Below are 17862 nucleotides of genomic sequence, written 5' to 3'. Positions count from 1 at the left end.
CAAAAACCTTTTATTTATTCATTTGTCTATCAAAGTACAATACATTTCAACTACTACCTTCCTCTTCCTCTTGATACACTCCAACAGGTCACTGCCTTAAAAGTTGTTGGAATTTGTGTGTGTGTTTGTGTATATGATCTCCTTTTTCTGTCTTGTCTTTGAAATATACTATTTTTTCTTTCTTGATCCAATCTGTCAGTAAGACTTTCCCCTAAGCTTTCTTGTTTGACTTTCTCAATTCTTTATTTCTAGTTACAGTTTGGCTTTTTTTCCAGAGGTTCTCTCTCTTCATATCTTGAGTGGTTTTTTGTTATCCCCACTCAACTGTTTGTGTTTTGGGAGTCTTCAATCATCTCTCCTTATCCTCCTTAGTCATATTTATAGGTACCATTTCAAAGTCCTTGCCTTGTGCATCAGCTAAGTTGCCTTTGTCAGGGGTTATTACAGTGGTGGTACCCACTGAGTCCAGATAGTGCTGCCTGCTGGAATTTTGACTGAGCTTGTTGCCTGGCCTTGTGATGGTGACCTTGGTTGTAGTGAGCTCCTGAGAGCAACAGCCATGCTTTGTGCAGAAAACAGCACTTCATAGTATTTGTCCCAAGACTGTGGCTCTTACAATCTTTCTGGATTACTAAGCCTTGTGAGGAGGAAGGGGTTAACACAGTTTATTCTCGTGATATTTTATGTCTTGAGAGAGAAAAGTTGTGGAATATGTATTTCACAGAAACGCTTCCTCTAAGACTTATGCTTTCTGCTGTGCACTTCTGCAGTTCTGTAAGTTAGAGAACTCATTTAATAAGTGTTCTCTCTATAAGAATAAAATTCCTGCCAGGCAGAGGTGGCACACACCTTTAATCCCAGCACTTTGGAGGCAGAGGCAGGTGGACCTCTGAGTTTTAGGTTAGTCAGGTCTACAGAGTGAGTTCCAGCACTATACTAGGGCATCAGAGAGAAACCCTGTCTCAAAAAAGCAAAATTAAACCAAAGGGTTAAAAAAAGGCAGAAAAGAAAAGAATAAAAAAATCTAAAGTAAAAATCCTGCATGAGAAGTCATACAACTTGGGTGTTGCCTCTATACTAGAACCAAGGGCTGTAGAGGCTGTGTGTAAAAGTATCATTGGCTGGACCTGTGAAAGGGTGAAGTCAAGGAGAGGCATTGAGGACTCCAATGGCACAGACCGCCCCGACCCATCAGACACCTTCCCACCCATCAGATACCTTCTTCTGCTGAATGATCTGATTGGAATCTGGGGCTGACAGGACGTCCCATGTGATGAGTAGGTGAGCATAGCCTGCCTAGAAAGAGCATAGGGAACAGACCGGCTGGACCACAGTGGAAAAGAAGATGGCCTGTGGTAGGAACAGAAAACTGGAGAGGATAGAATGGAGAAAGCATGGTGGGGGTGGTGGAATTTATAGTTTGTACGATGCAGCCATTTGCTAACATTTGTAAGAATGTTTGTGGAGATATTATATTGCTTTCTCTCTGAATTTGTGGCCCAAAAGCTACTGGTAAGTGTCAGTAAAGGAATCTCTTTATGCTGTGGTCCCCTGGGAGTCTGCCACGGAGTCCTCCTGAACCTCTGCGTGTTTGCCTTAGTCCCAAGCAGCTTTCTAATTCCTCTAAGGGGATAATGGCTTTCAGGAAAGCAGCATCCTGTGATTCGCAAGCAGCTGCCTTCATCCCTGTTGGAGCAACTCAGACAGGAGCCTGAGCATCTCTCAAATTCGATTCCCCTGGAAATGGGAAAGTAGCACATCAAGTCAAGTAATTAGCTTTGTTTTTGTTTTTTTGGTTAAAGGTGTTACATTTGCAAGTTTGTACAATTTGGCAGCTGTGGGAAGGATTTAAATGTGTTTGGTAGCAAGAAAGTTCAATTCAAATTATATGAAGATGGAAAAAAATGAGACCTAACTGAAGCATCTTCAGAGGAGCGATGGATGGAAGGTGGATCGCTCACTTCTTCATGTTCTATTAAGGGAAGTCATGTCCCTGAACACAAGTCTCTCCAGTGTTTGATGAAAACACGGTGTTCTCAAACCCGTTCCACATCTCTTCACCAGTGATTTGGGGACATGGGGAAGCAGTCTTCCAATGTTTTCCAAAGAGACGGGAATCTTTTAGGCTCTAAGAGTAGCACATGGAGCCAGCAAGATGATGCCTTGATTAAATTTGTGTTGATCATGGGCCATACTGAAAGGTGGGTGTGGCCCATCCACGGAGCCTGGGGATTGGCTAGGGAGAAAGACACAGCCTGAGCTTGGTGTTTCAGGGGATGCTAATTATGCCCAGTGCTTTGCCCATGTTTTCCTTGGCCTCAGTCCTTTATAAGCATGTCCAGGAGTCAGGACGTGATGAGTAGAGGTGCCATCAGCTGTGACGATCCTTTCTATGATAGAAGCATGGATTGTTCTAGAATATGCAAGTCTGCTTCCAAAGTGTCCTTCAAGCTCTGGATCTGGGTTTGAGATGCAGTGATCGCCCCTTTTTAGTTAAGCGATTAAAGATGCCAGTTAGCAAGGCACATAGGTTTGAGCCAGCTTTCTGTATTTATCCTTCCAAAGGATTTGCTGGGGGTCAACTATACATCATGAAACTATGCAGTGAGACTTTGGAGAACCCACAAGAGCCTGTTCTGCATTTGTGGGCCATGGTGAGGCAGAGAAGAATAAGTAGGAAATGCAGTAGAGTCACCAGGGCTAGGGCGGGAGTGGCGGTGAATGCCGCAGCTTGAATGGCCATCTCCTGAACTAGTGTCCGAATTTAGCAGTCACGGCAACTGCTTTAAACAGTGCAGAACTTCAAGAGATGATCAAGGCCATCCATTCTTGTGGAAACTAGTTCCAGAAAAAAAGCAGCCTAACTTGGTTCTCCCCTGCCTCACACGCAAGCCTTTTCATCAGAGTCCTGCCCAGGTGCAGCCTTTCCATCAGGGAATTCTAGCCCCCAGAATGAAAACCAAATTAATTATTATTGTTTATTCATTACATGGTCTGTGATAGTCTCCCAAAGTGGCAGAGACAGACAATGACCAGGGTGATAATGGGCATTTGTAAAAGCACCCAAGAGGAAATCAAGGCAGGCTTCTTGGTGACAGTGGTGTCTCAAGGGAGCCTACCTGAGGGATGGACAGTGAAGATTTACTGTAAAGATTCTATTTAGAACAACCTGCTGATGGGAATGCTCAACCCAGAGCAAGTGTTTGCACGCTCTGGAATTTACCATCTGCTTGAAGAAAAAAGAGGCCCACGAGAGAGGGAAGATGGCGCTGGGTGAGTTTTGATAACCAAGTTCTTCTGCTTATGAGACAGACTGCTCTTTCTCCAGGTCAGGGGATGGGGAATGTAGACAAAGGGGTAGAGGTGGTGACCTTGAGGAGAAGACAGTGACATGGGAATTATACAGACTGTGAGGACGGAGGGCAGACTCCAAAGAGATTGAGGAGCTGGAAATGAAAGTTTGCTCTAGACACAAAACTGAGGAAGAGAACCAGATTAGAGAGGGCCGAGTCCTCTGGGCTTGTCCGGTGGTGTGTATGAAGTGCTATCCACAAAGATAGGAAAAAGAGGAAGAACAGGTCTGGGGAAAAGATAAATTGGTCATGAAGAAGTTGACCGTTAAATGGTGAGTATACAACAGGTGCTTAATAAGTATCCGTAGATTGACCGAACCTGTGGGTAAAAGTTTGCAATCTGGGAAGGGGGCTTTCGGATGGATATCTTGATGAGAGAGTTTCTACTCTGAGGTCTTCAAAGTACAGACAAAATTCACTTTTGGGAGCTGCTGTTGAGGTTCAAGAGAAAGAGGGTGGAGAGGGGTGGAGGGCACAGGAACTGAATGCTGAGCAATGCCAGCCTCTCAAGACAGGTGCACCAAGAAGCGGTCTCAGGAGGGCTTCTATGCAGAGGGACATAAAGAGAGGTAAATTCAAGGGAAGGCTAGGAAGATGGTACAGTCAATAAAGGGTTTGCCATGCAAATTAAGAGGTTTGATCCCTAAAACCTATGTAAAGATTAGGTCAGCGATATGCCTTTAATCCCGTTTCTGGGAATGCAGAGACAGAGGCATCCCTGGGCCAGCTAGTCTGGTCTAATTAGAATTTCTGGGCTCAGGGAGAGATCCTGCCTCGGAAACTAAGGTGGAGAGTGATGGAGGACAACATTCAATGTCTACCTCTGGCTTCTGCTTCCATTTTCCTCACTCGAGCTAGTGCATGCATACACAATAACATGTACGTATGCACAGCAGAAAAAGAGGAAGGAGCAGGAAAAGAAAACTACTAGGAGAGGTGATAGAAAAAAAAATCCTTAAACTTCTGGTAGCCTGGAGGGCAGAAACTTTTGCTTAGTTTGTTTTTGGATACTGATACTGACTGAATTGTGTCTCCTCCAAACTCATAGTTTGAATCCTTATCCACTTCATGGCTCTCTCTTCACACAGGAACCTGAGGAGGCAGTTAGGGACGAGGGAGTGAAGTTGTGTGTCTCATCAAGCCTGATCGAGAAGAAGTACCACCTCTTGCTCATTCTTCCCTTCTTGTCCTCACTCTGTGATGAGCCAGCCGCACCGAGAAGCCGAGCTACCTGTGGGTTAGGAAGAGGGCCCCGCTCTCAGATTTCAGTTTTCCTAACAAGAAGAAAGGAAATGCCTGCTGTTTGAGTTCCCTCTCTGTGATGTTTTCTGATGGCAGTCTGAGCTGACTAAGATAGTACCGGACAGCTCAGAGTTGCTTGGTAAATAGAGTAATCAATATTGCTTCAGTGAGCTGAATGAATGAATCATCCTTTGGCGTGGTTACAGACATGCTACCCCTCAGTACAGTGTGATGGTACCTCGGGGAGGGGGGGGGACGGGAGAGAAGAGGGGAACATACTAGCTAGGATGACGGTCAGGGAGAATGGGAGGCAGCCTTGGCTGTGACTAAATACAAGGGAAGGCTTAGACAAAGGTTCAAAACTCAAATGTTCTGCTTGGCTTTTCTTCTTTACCCTTTGATGGGCTTGGCTCTGAAATTGGAGACAGTTCTTGGCCAATTATTTGGTGTGTGTGTGTGTGTGTGTGTGTGTGTGTGTGTGTGTTTGTGTGTGTGTGTGCAAATCTCCTAACTGCAGATAAGTCTATCTGAATTGAAGTGTGTTTAGCCATTGGCTATTGCACCGCACAAAGGAATAGCACCCTAAGCTGACAATGTGACTCCTCGAGTAAACAATAGATGGAGGAGGGAGAAGGACACTGTGTGACAATAACTGGGATAATTGCAGTTCGTGTGTTACTCACAGCATTTGCCACGAAAGCCCTTTCTGAATTACCTTCTACCGCGTGCGATATAGGTAAATAGTATAAAACTTCATAAGGTATTTGGAAAAAATAAAATTTCCAAGGAAATGTAAGACGAGAGAGACTGAACTCTCTTAAGCTGAGCATTACCTCCCCATCACTCACTGATCTGTAAATAAGGAGTAGCCCTTGCGCTTGGCAGCCAAGAATTGGAATTATCTTCAACCCCACCATCAGGAAGACAGAGTAGATCTGAGGTCTCAGCTTAGGAGAGGACTTTGGTTGAGCTACTGGCATACAAATATACTTTCTTTGTATTGGCTATAGAGTGGAATGATAAGGCTTCACATTGCCTTCTGGTTCCTGTGCAGCCTTGCAGCTTCCAAGCTTAACACTGCAGCACCTTCAAAGTCTACTGTAGCATGAGTAATAAAAACACAGAGTCAGATATTGGGGTTCAACCCGAAGATCAGAGAGGCAAAACAATTAAGCTACTAGAGAAGTCTTACCACTATCAAGGCTGTGCGACCACCAACTATGCAGACTAAGCCTCTCTCTCCTCTCATTTTATATTTCCTCTAGTGCTGGGATTAAAGGCGTGTGACTCCCTAGGACTGGGATAAAGGTGTGAGCCACCACCACCTGGATTTGTTTCTGCATTGATCTTGTGTAGCCCAGGGTGGCCTTGAACTCACAGAGATCCACCTGCCTCTGCCTCCTGAGTGCTGGGGTTAGAAGTGTGTGTCACCGTTGCCTGATCTCTAGTGGCTTTAGCTTTGCCTCTGGTCTTCAGACAGTATTTGTTTATCAAAATGCAAATAATATGCCCCTATAGTCTACTATTCTGAAAAGGCCTTTGGATGAGAAAATCTTAGTAAAATCCAGGGGCTTCCAGGGGGTCCCACCACAGGCGACAGACTTTGACTGAGGAAATAACCACTCTACATCCTGTTGCTAGGGGAAGCGGATGCTGAAAGCCTAGTACCTGGATGGGTGCACTGTTATTTGGAAATGGGGTCCCAACTTGTAAGTGATCACCTGACTTGGGTGAAAAATGAATCATCTATGGCAACAAAGCAGCTTGTAGGTGGGGATTGATTACAACAGGTGTGAAGGAATTCTCTGGGTTGATTGGAATAGTCAAATGTTCGTACTTTGAATGACATGGTTTTAATGGTCAAATCTATCCATATTTGTCAGCCTGCATACTTAACACATGCCCATTATATTGTGTATGGAGTTGGCTTCCAAAACAAAACTCTAAGGTCAAAATCTGGAAGTCAACTAAAAGAGAAGCAATGCCCAAACTATCTTTAAAAAGAGGAGCCCTTGAGAAGGGAACTCATTATACTTCGGCTTAGAGGAAAACTGTATCAAATCAAGACTCAAAAACATGTTCTTTGCTGGCATGTTCACTCATTTCTGTGATTCCAGTGCTTTGGAGGCTGCATCAGGAGGATCATCATGGGTGTAGAGCCATCCTGGGCTACACAGTGAGTTCCAGGATAGCCTGGGCTTCAGGCTGAGACTTTGTCTTAAAAAGAAAAGAGAGAAAAATAAAAGCCAAAAGGGAAGGAAAGGACGAACACACACACATACTCACACTCACCATTTATAATCAGGGCAATGTTCAATCTGAACAGAGATAAACTTCCCATCTCACTGCAGGGACCACGCTAGTAACACAAGCTATGATGCGACTATGTCCTCATTCTACTTCTTTCATGTTTTTGTAGAGGGACAATGGTTTTGTAAATGTAAAAAGTCTTCCTTGTGGCTGGAGAGGAAGCAGTGTCTGGTCCTTGTCCTGCCTGGTTAAGAACTAAAATGAAACGCTCTCTGGTGAATCATGCGGCCAAGCGTTGCCAGTTATGTGTCGAGATTGGATGAGTTTTGAAGTTGGATTTTATGGCTCCAGTTGCTGTGGCGGTAGGAAGATAGCATCCCAGAAAAAAAAAAAAAAAGCAGTTGGCAAAGTACTGGATGGCCATGATCACGTGGGAAGTCAGTTTTCAGCGATGGTCATTTGGGCAGATGGGATATCATTTTGTCATTTGAAGTATCAAGAAAGGGAATTAGCCCATATTTGGTGACCTAACAATGACCAGACAGGATGCTACGGATTCAGGTTCTCAGAGGCGGACCTTGCGTTTGAGTTTCTCCTCAGAGGGATGAGGTGATAAAAATGACTTCAGTTCAGGGAGGAAGATGATAAATGGCTGAGAACAACAGGCACTCCGAGGAGGGAGGGCTCGGGGGAGGACCGTGAGGATATGGTGCTGCTTAGGCCAAACCCCAAGGAAGGCACATGTGTTTTCTACCAAGTCAGGGAAGTGGATAGTCTAAGAAAAAAGAAGACAGGCTTTGGGGGTCTTTGGAACACGGGGTTCCATTTGCCTGAAGCCCAGGCTGCCTGTTGGAGGTGATAAACTAGAAAGGGCAGGTCTGCGAGAGAGGAAAGCCTCGGCTCTTAGGGAAGCTGGGGTTTGGGATGACGATGGAGCTTGGACAAGGTAGAACCTGCAGCAATGCAAAGTCAGGAAGAGAAACGGGTGGTGGGAAGAGGGAAGAGGTCGGGGGAGGAAAGAAACAGGAAGAGGGGTGCCTGGAAGGCTCCTTGGATGGGTGTGGTGAGAGGCAGCTGAAAGAGGCCGAGGAAGCTCTCGGATGGGAGAGAGTACAAAGCTATAGGCTCAGGTTTTGATTCTTGGCTGGCTATAGACGACAAAAGAGTGTCAGGCCCTAGAGGAAGTAGCATGAGACAAACCCGTGTTCTCGTCTTCACCTGGGCATGCCAGGAGGCCACAGCAGTCGAATGTGCTCAGTGTGGGAGTCAAGAGAGAAGAGAGAAATGAGAATCCAGGAGGAAATTGGTGGCTAGAGCACCACAGGACAATCAGCACGGTGCACCATGCTTTCCCCACAACCGCTGGTCTTGGGAGCCTGAATGCTATGCCAAAACTGTCTTTCTTGGGCTATCTCAGGCTAACCGGAATTATAGCCTTCTTCACAGCCAAAGTCCCTGAGATGATAGCTGCCTTCCCACCCTACCTTTTCCTCACAGGCCTCCACCCCACGTTTTTCTTTTCCATTCCAACTTTCCTTGGCTCTCTTGTCTTCTACTCTTTCTCCCTCCTTTCTTGCACACTCTTGTTTTGGACTGGCTTGGTAAATGGGTGGCCATGGTTGACCTACAAAAGATACCACTGGCACCAGGAGTCAACAGTATCTCCAACAAAGGGTTAACAACCATTCTTGGCGATGCTTACTTGATTGTTTCTCTATGCAGTACCAGAACTCGAACCCAGGCCTTCCCATATGCTAGGCGAGCACATGTTATACAGACCGCTCCTCTCAATATGTCTTTATATTAGGTATTTATGGCCATTGCAGATTGTTGAGGGGGCTGTGTTCTGATATTATAACCTCCAGTCTTGCCAAAAACAAAAAAAAACAATGTGCAGTTATCTTTAGTCTTTTTTCTATCGCTTTCTTTGTACTGGCTCAGGTGCCACTCATAAATCTCCCAGTAACCGCCTGGGGTCCTAGGGCCGGAGACTGGCCACTCCTGGCATTGTGATTAGAGTCACCTAATACCTAAGGTGGTGACTAACGTCTGGCAACAAAGGCTTCACCAGGCCTCCTGTGTCCTGGGAGCCAAGTTGAGGGCTTAGGCAGGGTACCTCATTCCTCTGTGTTGTGCTGTGGTGGAGAGATGAGCTGAGAACGAGGTGCATCCAGGCGCAAGCACCGCTGGATGAGACCTCTGTCTACAACCAATGCCTGAACGACTGGGAACTTGAGATCAGTTTAAAGCTGCTTTATACTCCCAGCTCTCAGATGAAAATATCTTTTGGGGGTATGTGTTTATGGACAGCAGTCAATGGGCTCTGGGCAGAGAGGGTCGTGGGTTTGGTTAATGAGGTGGGGGAGTATAGCATTTCAGTTGGAAATGTATCTCTGGAATGCCAAAATATTTATTGCAAAGTCTGACCTCCTTATGCCACTGGTAGGATGGCCGTTGAGCATCTCACTCAGAGGTGAAGTGGGGCTAGAGCGTTTGATCCAAACGTATTCCAGAAGGCTTTTCTTGTTAAATCACGTTATTTAGGGAGACCCTCCTCCCCTGACAGAGTTTGTAAACTCGAGCTCCACACACTTTGACGGCCATTCGAGTTTAGCTGTGAACCTGTGATTTACTGTCAGCCCTGTTCTATCTATAGCAGAAAGCACGGGACACTTCTGGCTCCACAGGTAGGGAGCAAAGGGAGCTGGAGTTTCTTCTAGGAACGCAGCCGCTGCCGCTGCCTCTAGCTGTGCTTCTGCTGTCCCTCAGCAGACAGCAAGTCTCCCCGACTCCCGATTCCCACTGCCATTCATCCAGCGTCGCGCAGAAGCCCAGCTGCCGCGTCTGCCGGGAGGGGCTGCCAAGTGCCCTGCCTACTGGCGGCTTCCCGAGAGTCCCTGCCACTTCACATACAAACACATCCTCACAGGCTTTGGCTTGATCACACAGCGAGCCACTCGATCATTGGAGCACATTCCTTCCTTCCTTCCTTCTTAACTGTCTCGGCCCTCACCTCTACAAACCCATGGAACATTTCTGGAAAGGCGCTCTTGAACCAGCAGGGTAGGATCGGTTTTTGATTTCTCTCTCTGTAGCTTGAGCATTTTGAGAAAGCAACTTACCTTTCTGCCTACTGTCTGTATCCTAGCCGGAGAGGAGGCTGTGCTATTTTTCTATCAGGGGGATCTGCGCGGTTCCTTTTTCCCCCCCTTTCTGGACTTGTAGGATTCTTTGTACCGTTTATATATAATTTGGCAGGCTCAGATTGTTAAAAAGCCCCATGAAGTGCTTGCTTTTGCATGTGTTTTAAAAAGGCATTTGAAAATTGAAAGTGTGGCTTACGGAAACTAAATCTTCTGTAAAAAGATTGCTGGCCATGAAGAGAAATATCTGCGATTCACCTAATGTGCTTTTAACCCTTTCTTTGCTGTCACCTATACTTATGGATGCTAAACTTAACTTTGTCTATGGATTTAAATCAGCTTAGCTGTATATCATCCAAAATGATCTGTTTTTCTAAGAATTAGATAAGCAATTACTCAGTAGAAAATATTTTTAATGTGTTACTATTAGTAACAGCAACCTTGACATTTGCCCGTCAAAGAGTATCAGGTACTCCTTGGGAGTATATGGGATAGCAATTAAAGTCAAATGCTAATGGGTGTTTTGGGGATATCAGGTTGGGGAAAGGCAGTTTTTATTTTTTTAAAAAGTATAAACATATCTTTTGTTACAGTAACAGGTGTGTATGTATGAGCAGTCAGAATTTAATTCAATACTGGATTATAAACTTCTTTTTTACCTCTTTGTCATTCAGGTATTTGATTTCATGTGCCCCTACCTCAAGTGAGCCCAGAGGGTCCATTTGTAGAATTCAAGAGCTGGAAGGCAGGGAGGCTTTCAAAAGTTTCTGGTTAGCCGGACAGGGTTATCTAATTGCCAGAGCTGTGGTTAAGGGCCCCAGGTGATATTTTATAGGAAAACGTCTCATGCCACGTTCAGTTTTCTCAAGTTTTGGTTGCATAACCTGTGGAAGGCAGGGACACCCATGTGCGCCTAACTGAAGGTTTTTCTGAATCATAGCCGCATGAGAATTTCAAAAGGAAGCGAATGTGGTACTGGGGTCCAACAAAAACAGAAAAGCCAAGCTGGGCGAATCTGTGATGGCTATGCTGGAAGGGACCTCTTGGTGAGCGGGGGTTTTTTTTTTTTTTTGGCAGATGTGGAAGCTGAAGGCTGGTCGTTTTTTCTTGACTCCAAGTACAGGTCTTCCTATATATGCTCCATCTCCGCTCTCCTGGCCCTAGATGCCTCCTGTGTCCTCCAATGCTAAATATAGCTAGCTGTCTGCGGCTGGCTGCATATGCAACCACACACTCCATCCTATTTGCCATATCTCAGTTACAGATACGGTTACCATCCTCCCAGGGTTAGTCTATGCACACACTACGTGCTTCCAGCCAGCAAGAAGACCGAATCAAACAGAAAGAGAGACAAACAGAGACAGATTGGAGCCTGGCACCCAGCACATAGGCACATCAGAAAAAAGCGGCCTGTGGCTTAGTCTGCATTTGTTGCAAACCTAGTCTTCCTGGGGGTGGGGACATGGCTGCCGGAGAGCCCTCTGCTCCCTCACACCCCCTGCAGCGAATCCCAGCTGCGAAGAGCAGGAAAGTTAAGTTCAGGGAAGCGGTGCTTAGGGCGCGCTGGCGCTGTGATGTTTCCAGCAGTGCCTGAAAGCAGCAACCCCCGGTAGGCGGCTTCTAGCAGGTTTGCGGTGTCAAGATCAGGGAAGACCAGAATGTAAAGTTGGAGAACCCAGGAGTGGCGGGGTGCGCTCGCTGGAGTTGGGTCACCTGGGCTCTGCAGGATCGCTCTGCCCCCGGGCAGGGCCAGGGCCAGTGCTCACGCCAAGGGTACCTGCGCTGCATCGCCTCTAACTGCGGGCTCTGCTTTTTTTTTTTTTCCAGGTGGCCCGTCCGCTGCTGAGCCTTCTGCGTGCGCGGGGAGCCTCTCTGTGCCTGGCCGGCTGCAACTAACCATGACCATGACCCTCCACACCAAAGCCTCGGGAATGGCCTTGCTGCATCAGATCCAAGGAAACGAGCTGGAGCCCCTCAACCGCCCGCAGCTCAAAATGCCCCTGGAGAGGGCCCTGGGCGAGGTGTATGTGGACGGCAGCAAGCCCGCCGTGTTCAACTACCCCGAGAGTGCCGCCTACGAGTTCAACGCTGCCGCCGCCGCCGCTGCCTCGGCGCCGGTCTATGGCCAGTCGGGCATCGCCTATGGCCCCGGGTCCGAGGCTGCCGCCTTCGGTGCCAGCACCCTGGGGGCTTTTCCCCAGCTCAATAGCGTGTCGCCGAGTCCGCTGATGCTACTGCACCCGCCGCCGCCGCAGTTGTCGCCCTTCCTGCACCCGCACGGCCAGCAGGTGCCCTACTACCTGGAGAATGAGCCTAGCGCCTACGCCGCCGTGCGCGACCCCGGCCCTCCCGCCTTCTACAGGTACCCGCGCCACGTCGGGTTGGCCGCCGTGCCAGGGCTGGCCCGGGGAGGGAGCGCGAGAGGGGGAAACCTCACGGGCCATAGATCGCCCCCTCCTACTCCTCGGGGAAGTCAGGAAGGATTCTCTGCGCAGCCCGCCTTCTCTCCTTGGGCAGCTTTAAAACGATAACAGTAACAACAGCAAGAACAGTATTCTCTGCCCGCAGTTTCTGTAGGAGAGGCAGATTCAAAAGGCCCGTGTTTCCTAACTACACAACCACTGGAAAAACAGTCCAAAGAAGTTATTTCTGGGAGAACACCCCAAAGCGAATAAACCCCAGGTGGCCAGGGGGTTTGTGCAAGGGCCTCCTTTATTATTTAAAGATGGAGGTGTTTGTGGTTAATGGAGCTCAGGGGTAATTTATTTGTCATTATTTAAAAAAAAAAATGTTTCAGTGTGTCGGGTTCAATGCTCTTTTATTTAGAATATTGGACTGAAAATATGCAAGGTATACGCTAGATGATGAGGTTTTTTAGGCAGAGGTGCCTAGGGATCTTTTTCCCTGTCTTCCCCAGTCCAGGGTCCTAGATTCAGTTCCGGTTGCTCAGAAGAGCTGGTATGGGAGTTGAATGGGTCTCAGCAAGTTTTGATTTCTGGCTGAGTTCGAGTTAGAGCAGACTGCTGGCATATGACTTCTGACAGCTGGGAATTCATAGGTGTCCCGTGTATTTAGAATCTACCACGCAGAGGCAACAGCGCAGTAATACCCTGCAGCTAAGTTTCATGTCTGGTCCAGCCGGCAGAGAACGCTCTGGAGCGGCATGCAGGTTAGCTCCCTCCTGCCCCGCAGGCAGACACTGTGAAAGAAGCCAGGGCAGTCCAGGACACGGGGGAATCCAGGGCACAGACTCTCGGTGACCTAAGTGACTACTGTTTTGTGTCTTCAATTTTATCTTCTCCTAAGAGATTATTATTGTTGTTGTTATCCTTACTTTTGATGTCCCTTTCCTCTCATTTCTGCTTTGCCCCATGGGCCTGCAGAAGGAGTAGGTGGGTGGCTCTGGTAAACACCCACCTGTTGAGTTGCCTAGGGGTCAACAATCCATGGGACAGGATTGTATACATCTTCTGATGCCCACATGCTGCTGAATCTAAGCTAGCCCACTGTAGCTCCCGGCATTTGGCTCCTGCCTGTGTCCAGACCTTCTGCATTACAAGCCTTGGACCATTTTTTTTTTTTTTTTTTTTGCTCAGTGTTCTGTGTCCAGATGTATTTACAGCAGAAGAAACAGGACCAAGGTGCAGATTGGCCCCAGAGGCTATTGAAGGGTGATTTCTTGGTATAGCCAAACTCACCTCCAACCCACACAGGGAACCAAAGCATCAGATACTGAAGTGGATCCAGGCCCAGATTTCACATTCAGGATGAACAGTGACCAAAACTTTTTTTTTTTAATTTTTGGGTTCAAATTAATCTAACTTGCTTTAATTCAGGGTTAATATGGAAGAGGAAAATGATTTCTTCTTTCGACTTTTTTTCTTCTAAGTCTGAAGAACAAAATCTAGCGATTAAGACTAATTCATCCTTTTTGAATTCCTTGATGTGGAGGAGAGAGTTGGGAAGATGTGAGTCCTGTAACCTTGTGATGGAGTTCCCAAAGTACTTTCTCTTCCATTTAATTTTCAGTTCTTTTATTGCAAATTAATGCCACTGAATTTCAATGGAGACTAATGAGCGGTTCCGTGGCGGGTTATTTACTGCCTTGCTGATAATTACAAAGCGAGCATGGGAAAATAAAGAGGGATCACATTTTATTCAACACCATCCATCATCTCTGTGGCAAAGACTCTCACCACAGAATACCCATCTTAAACTTTTACTCCAAGTAATATTCAGATACTTAAAAAATACAAAACGACAAGGGATTCTTATAAAAAGTAAAGCAAAGAAAATGTTACACACAGGTGGAGTTCTGGGTGGAAATTTAGTTTTAGATTTTCTTATTTGGCTCATTTTCTATAACACCTTTGCTGTTTTGCTTGAATTCTGTCTCTTATTACTTAGGGAAAAAGGAAAGTGCCTATGCAAGTGTTTCAAATGGGCATTTATGATAGATTTTTTTTCTTTCTGAGATTTTCTTTTTTGAATAGCTCTGGATTGATTTAAAAAAAGAAAGAAAACAGTTGAACAGGCTCTTTTCAAAAATCTTCACTCTTCCTAAGTAGTTCTCAATCGTTTGGGGGCTGAAAGCTGAGCTTTGACAAACTGCTTCTCATGGTCCAGTAGACGATGAAGTCAGTTTACCAGGTCCAGATTCTGAAAACAGAACGAAGCCTAAAAGAATAGTGTTTTAGCGCGCATGAGAACACAGTTTGGGCCGGTTCTGACTTTCTTTGCCTATGGATGCCAGACTCGTAAAAAGTATATTTCTTACTGTGGTTGAGGTTAAAGAAGTTTGGAAGATACAGATCTAAAATGGACTCAGGAGAAAATAAACCACTTACGCAAGTGGCTGTAGTTTTATTTATGCAAACCCCAAAGCTAATTGGTCTATCTTTACTTTATTTCTCCCATACATGTTGCCTGGGTGTCTGCGGCCCAGCCAGACTAGGATTGACTATTTCTAATGGTGGAATAGGGATACTTTGTGAACGCCCCACCTGAGTGTCCCAGTGGCCATAGGGATGGTCCGGGAATTTGGATGAAGTTTGAATCACTCAACATCTACCTGTTACGGCTACCTTCTCCATTAGCCACAGCATGCAGCCATGTTCAGATATGAGGAGAAGGAGCAGGTAACATCACTTGGGGCTTGTAATAAAGCAAGAAATGCTGTCACCTGCCAAGATAACTTGTTACTGAGACACGATACGTTCATAATAAACAAGTTGTGGTTTTATGGGCAGTGTCTTACTGAAAATTTCATGGAAGCCATTTTATCCAGAATTCTTCTTTAGCTTTTAGCCAGCTTTGAGGATTTCAAAGAAAGTTAAAGATGAAACAGTTATTGTGACCATAATTAAAAAAATTAACATGGGTGTTTATTGATGCCCGGATATTATAATTTTAGTTTAGTCAGTATTTCTAAGGGCAGCACACTGGACACCTTTCTAACAAAATGAAGCCAAACTTAACAAATGCATGGGTGAACCTTCCACATCAGCTAAACCCCTGGTCCTTTCGAGATGGTGTCTGTATAGTTTGGAGAACTGGTTTGTATGTGGCGATCACTGTAGACCACTTCTCAGCTTTGAGACGTTCCAGGGAGAGAGTTGAGGGACAGATGTTCAAGTTTCCGATAATTCCTCCCAGGCACTCGAATGAGTTGGCCACTCTTTTTCTTCCAGCTATGACATGTTTTAATCATTGAGGTTGTTGCTGACTACCTGACACATCAAACCGATCTAAGAATAGCACCACACACTCTGGAAGCAGCGTATGCTTGGATCTAAACGGCACCACATCTCTGAACCCCTTTTCTTTTTCTCTAGCTCCGTGCGGCTTGGGCCCATCTCGGAGAGAGCTCTTAGGGGTAACTGTCACTCATTCCCAACTTTTGCCTATATTAACTTGGATCCCATTCTGCAGTTTTTGTTACTTATGCGTTATGAATATATGTATATGTGTGTGTGCTGTGAAATTCATAATTTGAGAAAATTCGGGTTGAGCATTTTTGATTTCTTATGCTTTAAAAACTTAGATGGTCGGGGTAGCGGGCAGCAGGGAAGACTACAAAGGATGCCCCTGCACGATGATGAGAACATGGCGCTTTTCTGTCTGAGACGGAACACGTGAAGGCAGTGTGGTGGCCCCACAAGCATGCGGCATTTGCTATTGCCTTACCCACATTGACTGTCAGTGCGTTTGTGTGCGCTAGAGCCAGGGACAGATCGGAGTGGCCAGGGGTTTTGTTAGAAACAGAGTGACGGCAACATGAAATCATCTTTTTTTGCAAGCCAAATCTAGATGGAATCTTTATTACTCCGTGACATTCATTTGCTCGTCATAAAGAAACATGTGTGTTATAGATGCTTTTCTAGAATATCCAAGAGGTCTATAAAAATTTAGTATCAGGAAATTCACAGATCTGAATCACGCTTTTACCAACTCCATGCAATACGCAGATGAACTCTCTTCTGTCTACCCTGTGACGTCAGCATTATTTTAGGGTAATTTGGGAAGGTCCAGGATGAGGGAGCAGTGTATGGAGTGCCCCCCACCTTCTGTCTCAGGAAACTGTGAACGGGGAGAAAGGAGTAAATTAGCTTTTCATTTCAATGTTGAGTTTCGGTTCCTTATTCAGGAAAGGAAAACGTGGAATGGCTATACTTGTTTCGAATCAAAATGCATACTCCCAGAGAGATTCTGGATAAATCCAAAAAGTAGAGCCGTTTGCACACACACCGAACAGAGTGGAAACATATGGACTTTCACCAAGAGAAGGCAGCAGTTCATCAAAGTTACGAAGGAGTTTTATTTTACGGGTTCTGCTCTTGCAGTGACCTGGTGGGTAATTTTGTTTTGTAAAGAGTTCCCTCTTCATCCTGCCATCTTACTCCTTCGTGCTGAAGTGGTCTGGAAGTTAAGGGGACACCTTTATGATACGCTTTGTCTTAGGACTGGGGAAAAAAGGCATATTTGACATGTTCTGTGCTTGGAGAATATTATTAGGAATTCCAGGAAAACATTTGTCTTACTTAATCAATAGTGTTTAAAAATAATGTTTACTTATCTATATTTTATTAAAATGTGATGGTTAGAAATATAACTGTTTAGGGTCCAGCTAACAGAATTTTATGTAGTTTATTGAAGTAGTGATTTCAAGTAACTTGGTCTAAACACTAAGGTTGTGGTTACCATTTATAATTGATAGGGTGGTGTGGTGGTGACCTAGGATGGCAGTGTGGTAATGACGGTAATGGTGATGGAGGAAGATGATGATGATGATGATGATGATGATGATGATGATAGTAACTGTATGGGGCTCCATCTGGATCAGAAGTGTTTTCTGTGTAGCACGGGGATATTTATCCTACACACACTGAAATCTTCTAATACATTTGATTTATTTTGATTATTTAACTATAATTTAGAAAAAAATTCCGATGATATTAACCATCAAATTAATACTTCAGTCCTACTAAGTGCCGTAAACTGCTATGTAGAAATGCCAAACTCCTTCAAGCCATAAACAAACATGGGGTTCCCCATCCTTTGAATTTTTAAGAGGGACAAATGTTGTTATGTGTTTGTTCCCCCAACTTTTTCCTACTGGGCTCAGTCATCTTTAACAAGGTGGTAGACTTGTTTTTTTTTTTTTCCCTGTAATTTTCTCATTTTTGGAGTTCCTGGGCCTTGTACATAGAAACACCATGAAGGTTTGCTTTGTGTTAATAGCGTTTGTCAAGGAGCTTTCAGATATAGGCGCGTTAAAGCGAGCCCTTCAAATTCAGAGCCTTTCTGTGGATCCGGAGAGTGGAGAGGGCCCTCAGCCCTGATTTCATCCAGCTTGGAAGTGGCGCAGCTGTCCC

General features: G+C 45.6%; 1 protein-coding gene across 2 annotated transcripts in view; it reads left to right on the top strand.

The window, feature by feature from the left end:
* The window catches only part of Esr1 (estrogen receptor 1), a 377923-nt gene that overhangs the window by 98538 nt on the left and 261523 nt on the right, over positions 1-17862 (top strand). The window contains 2 exon segments of one of the 2 annotated variants that reach the window (NM_001282251.1): positions 9824-9908; positions 11816-12350. In NM_001282251.1, the coding sequence (NP_001269180.1) occupies positions 11887-12350 (464 nt within the window). In that variant the 5' untranslated portion in view covers positions 9824-9908; positions 11816-11886. 2 annotated transcript variants of the gene reach the window in all.

Source organism: Microtus ochrogaster, linkage group LG9 (assembly GCF_000317375.1).
Source record: "Microtus ochrogaster isolate Prairie Vole_2 linkage group LG9, MicOch1.0, whole genome shotgun sequence".
NCBI classification, from domain to species: domain Eukaryota; kingdom Metazoa; phylum Chordata; class Mammalia; order Rodentia; family Cricetidae; genus Microtus; species Microtus ochrogaster.
This window is presented reverse-complemented; position numbering and strand designations above follow the sequence as displayed.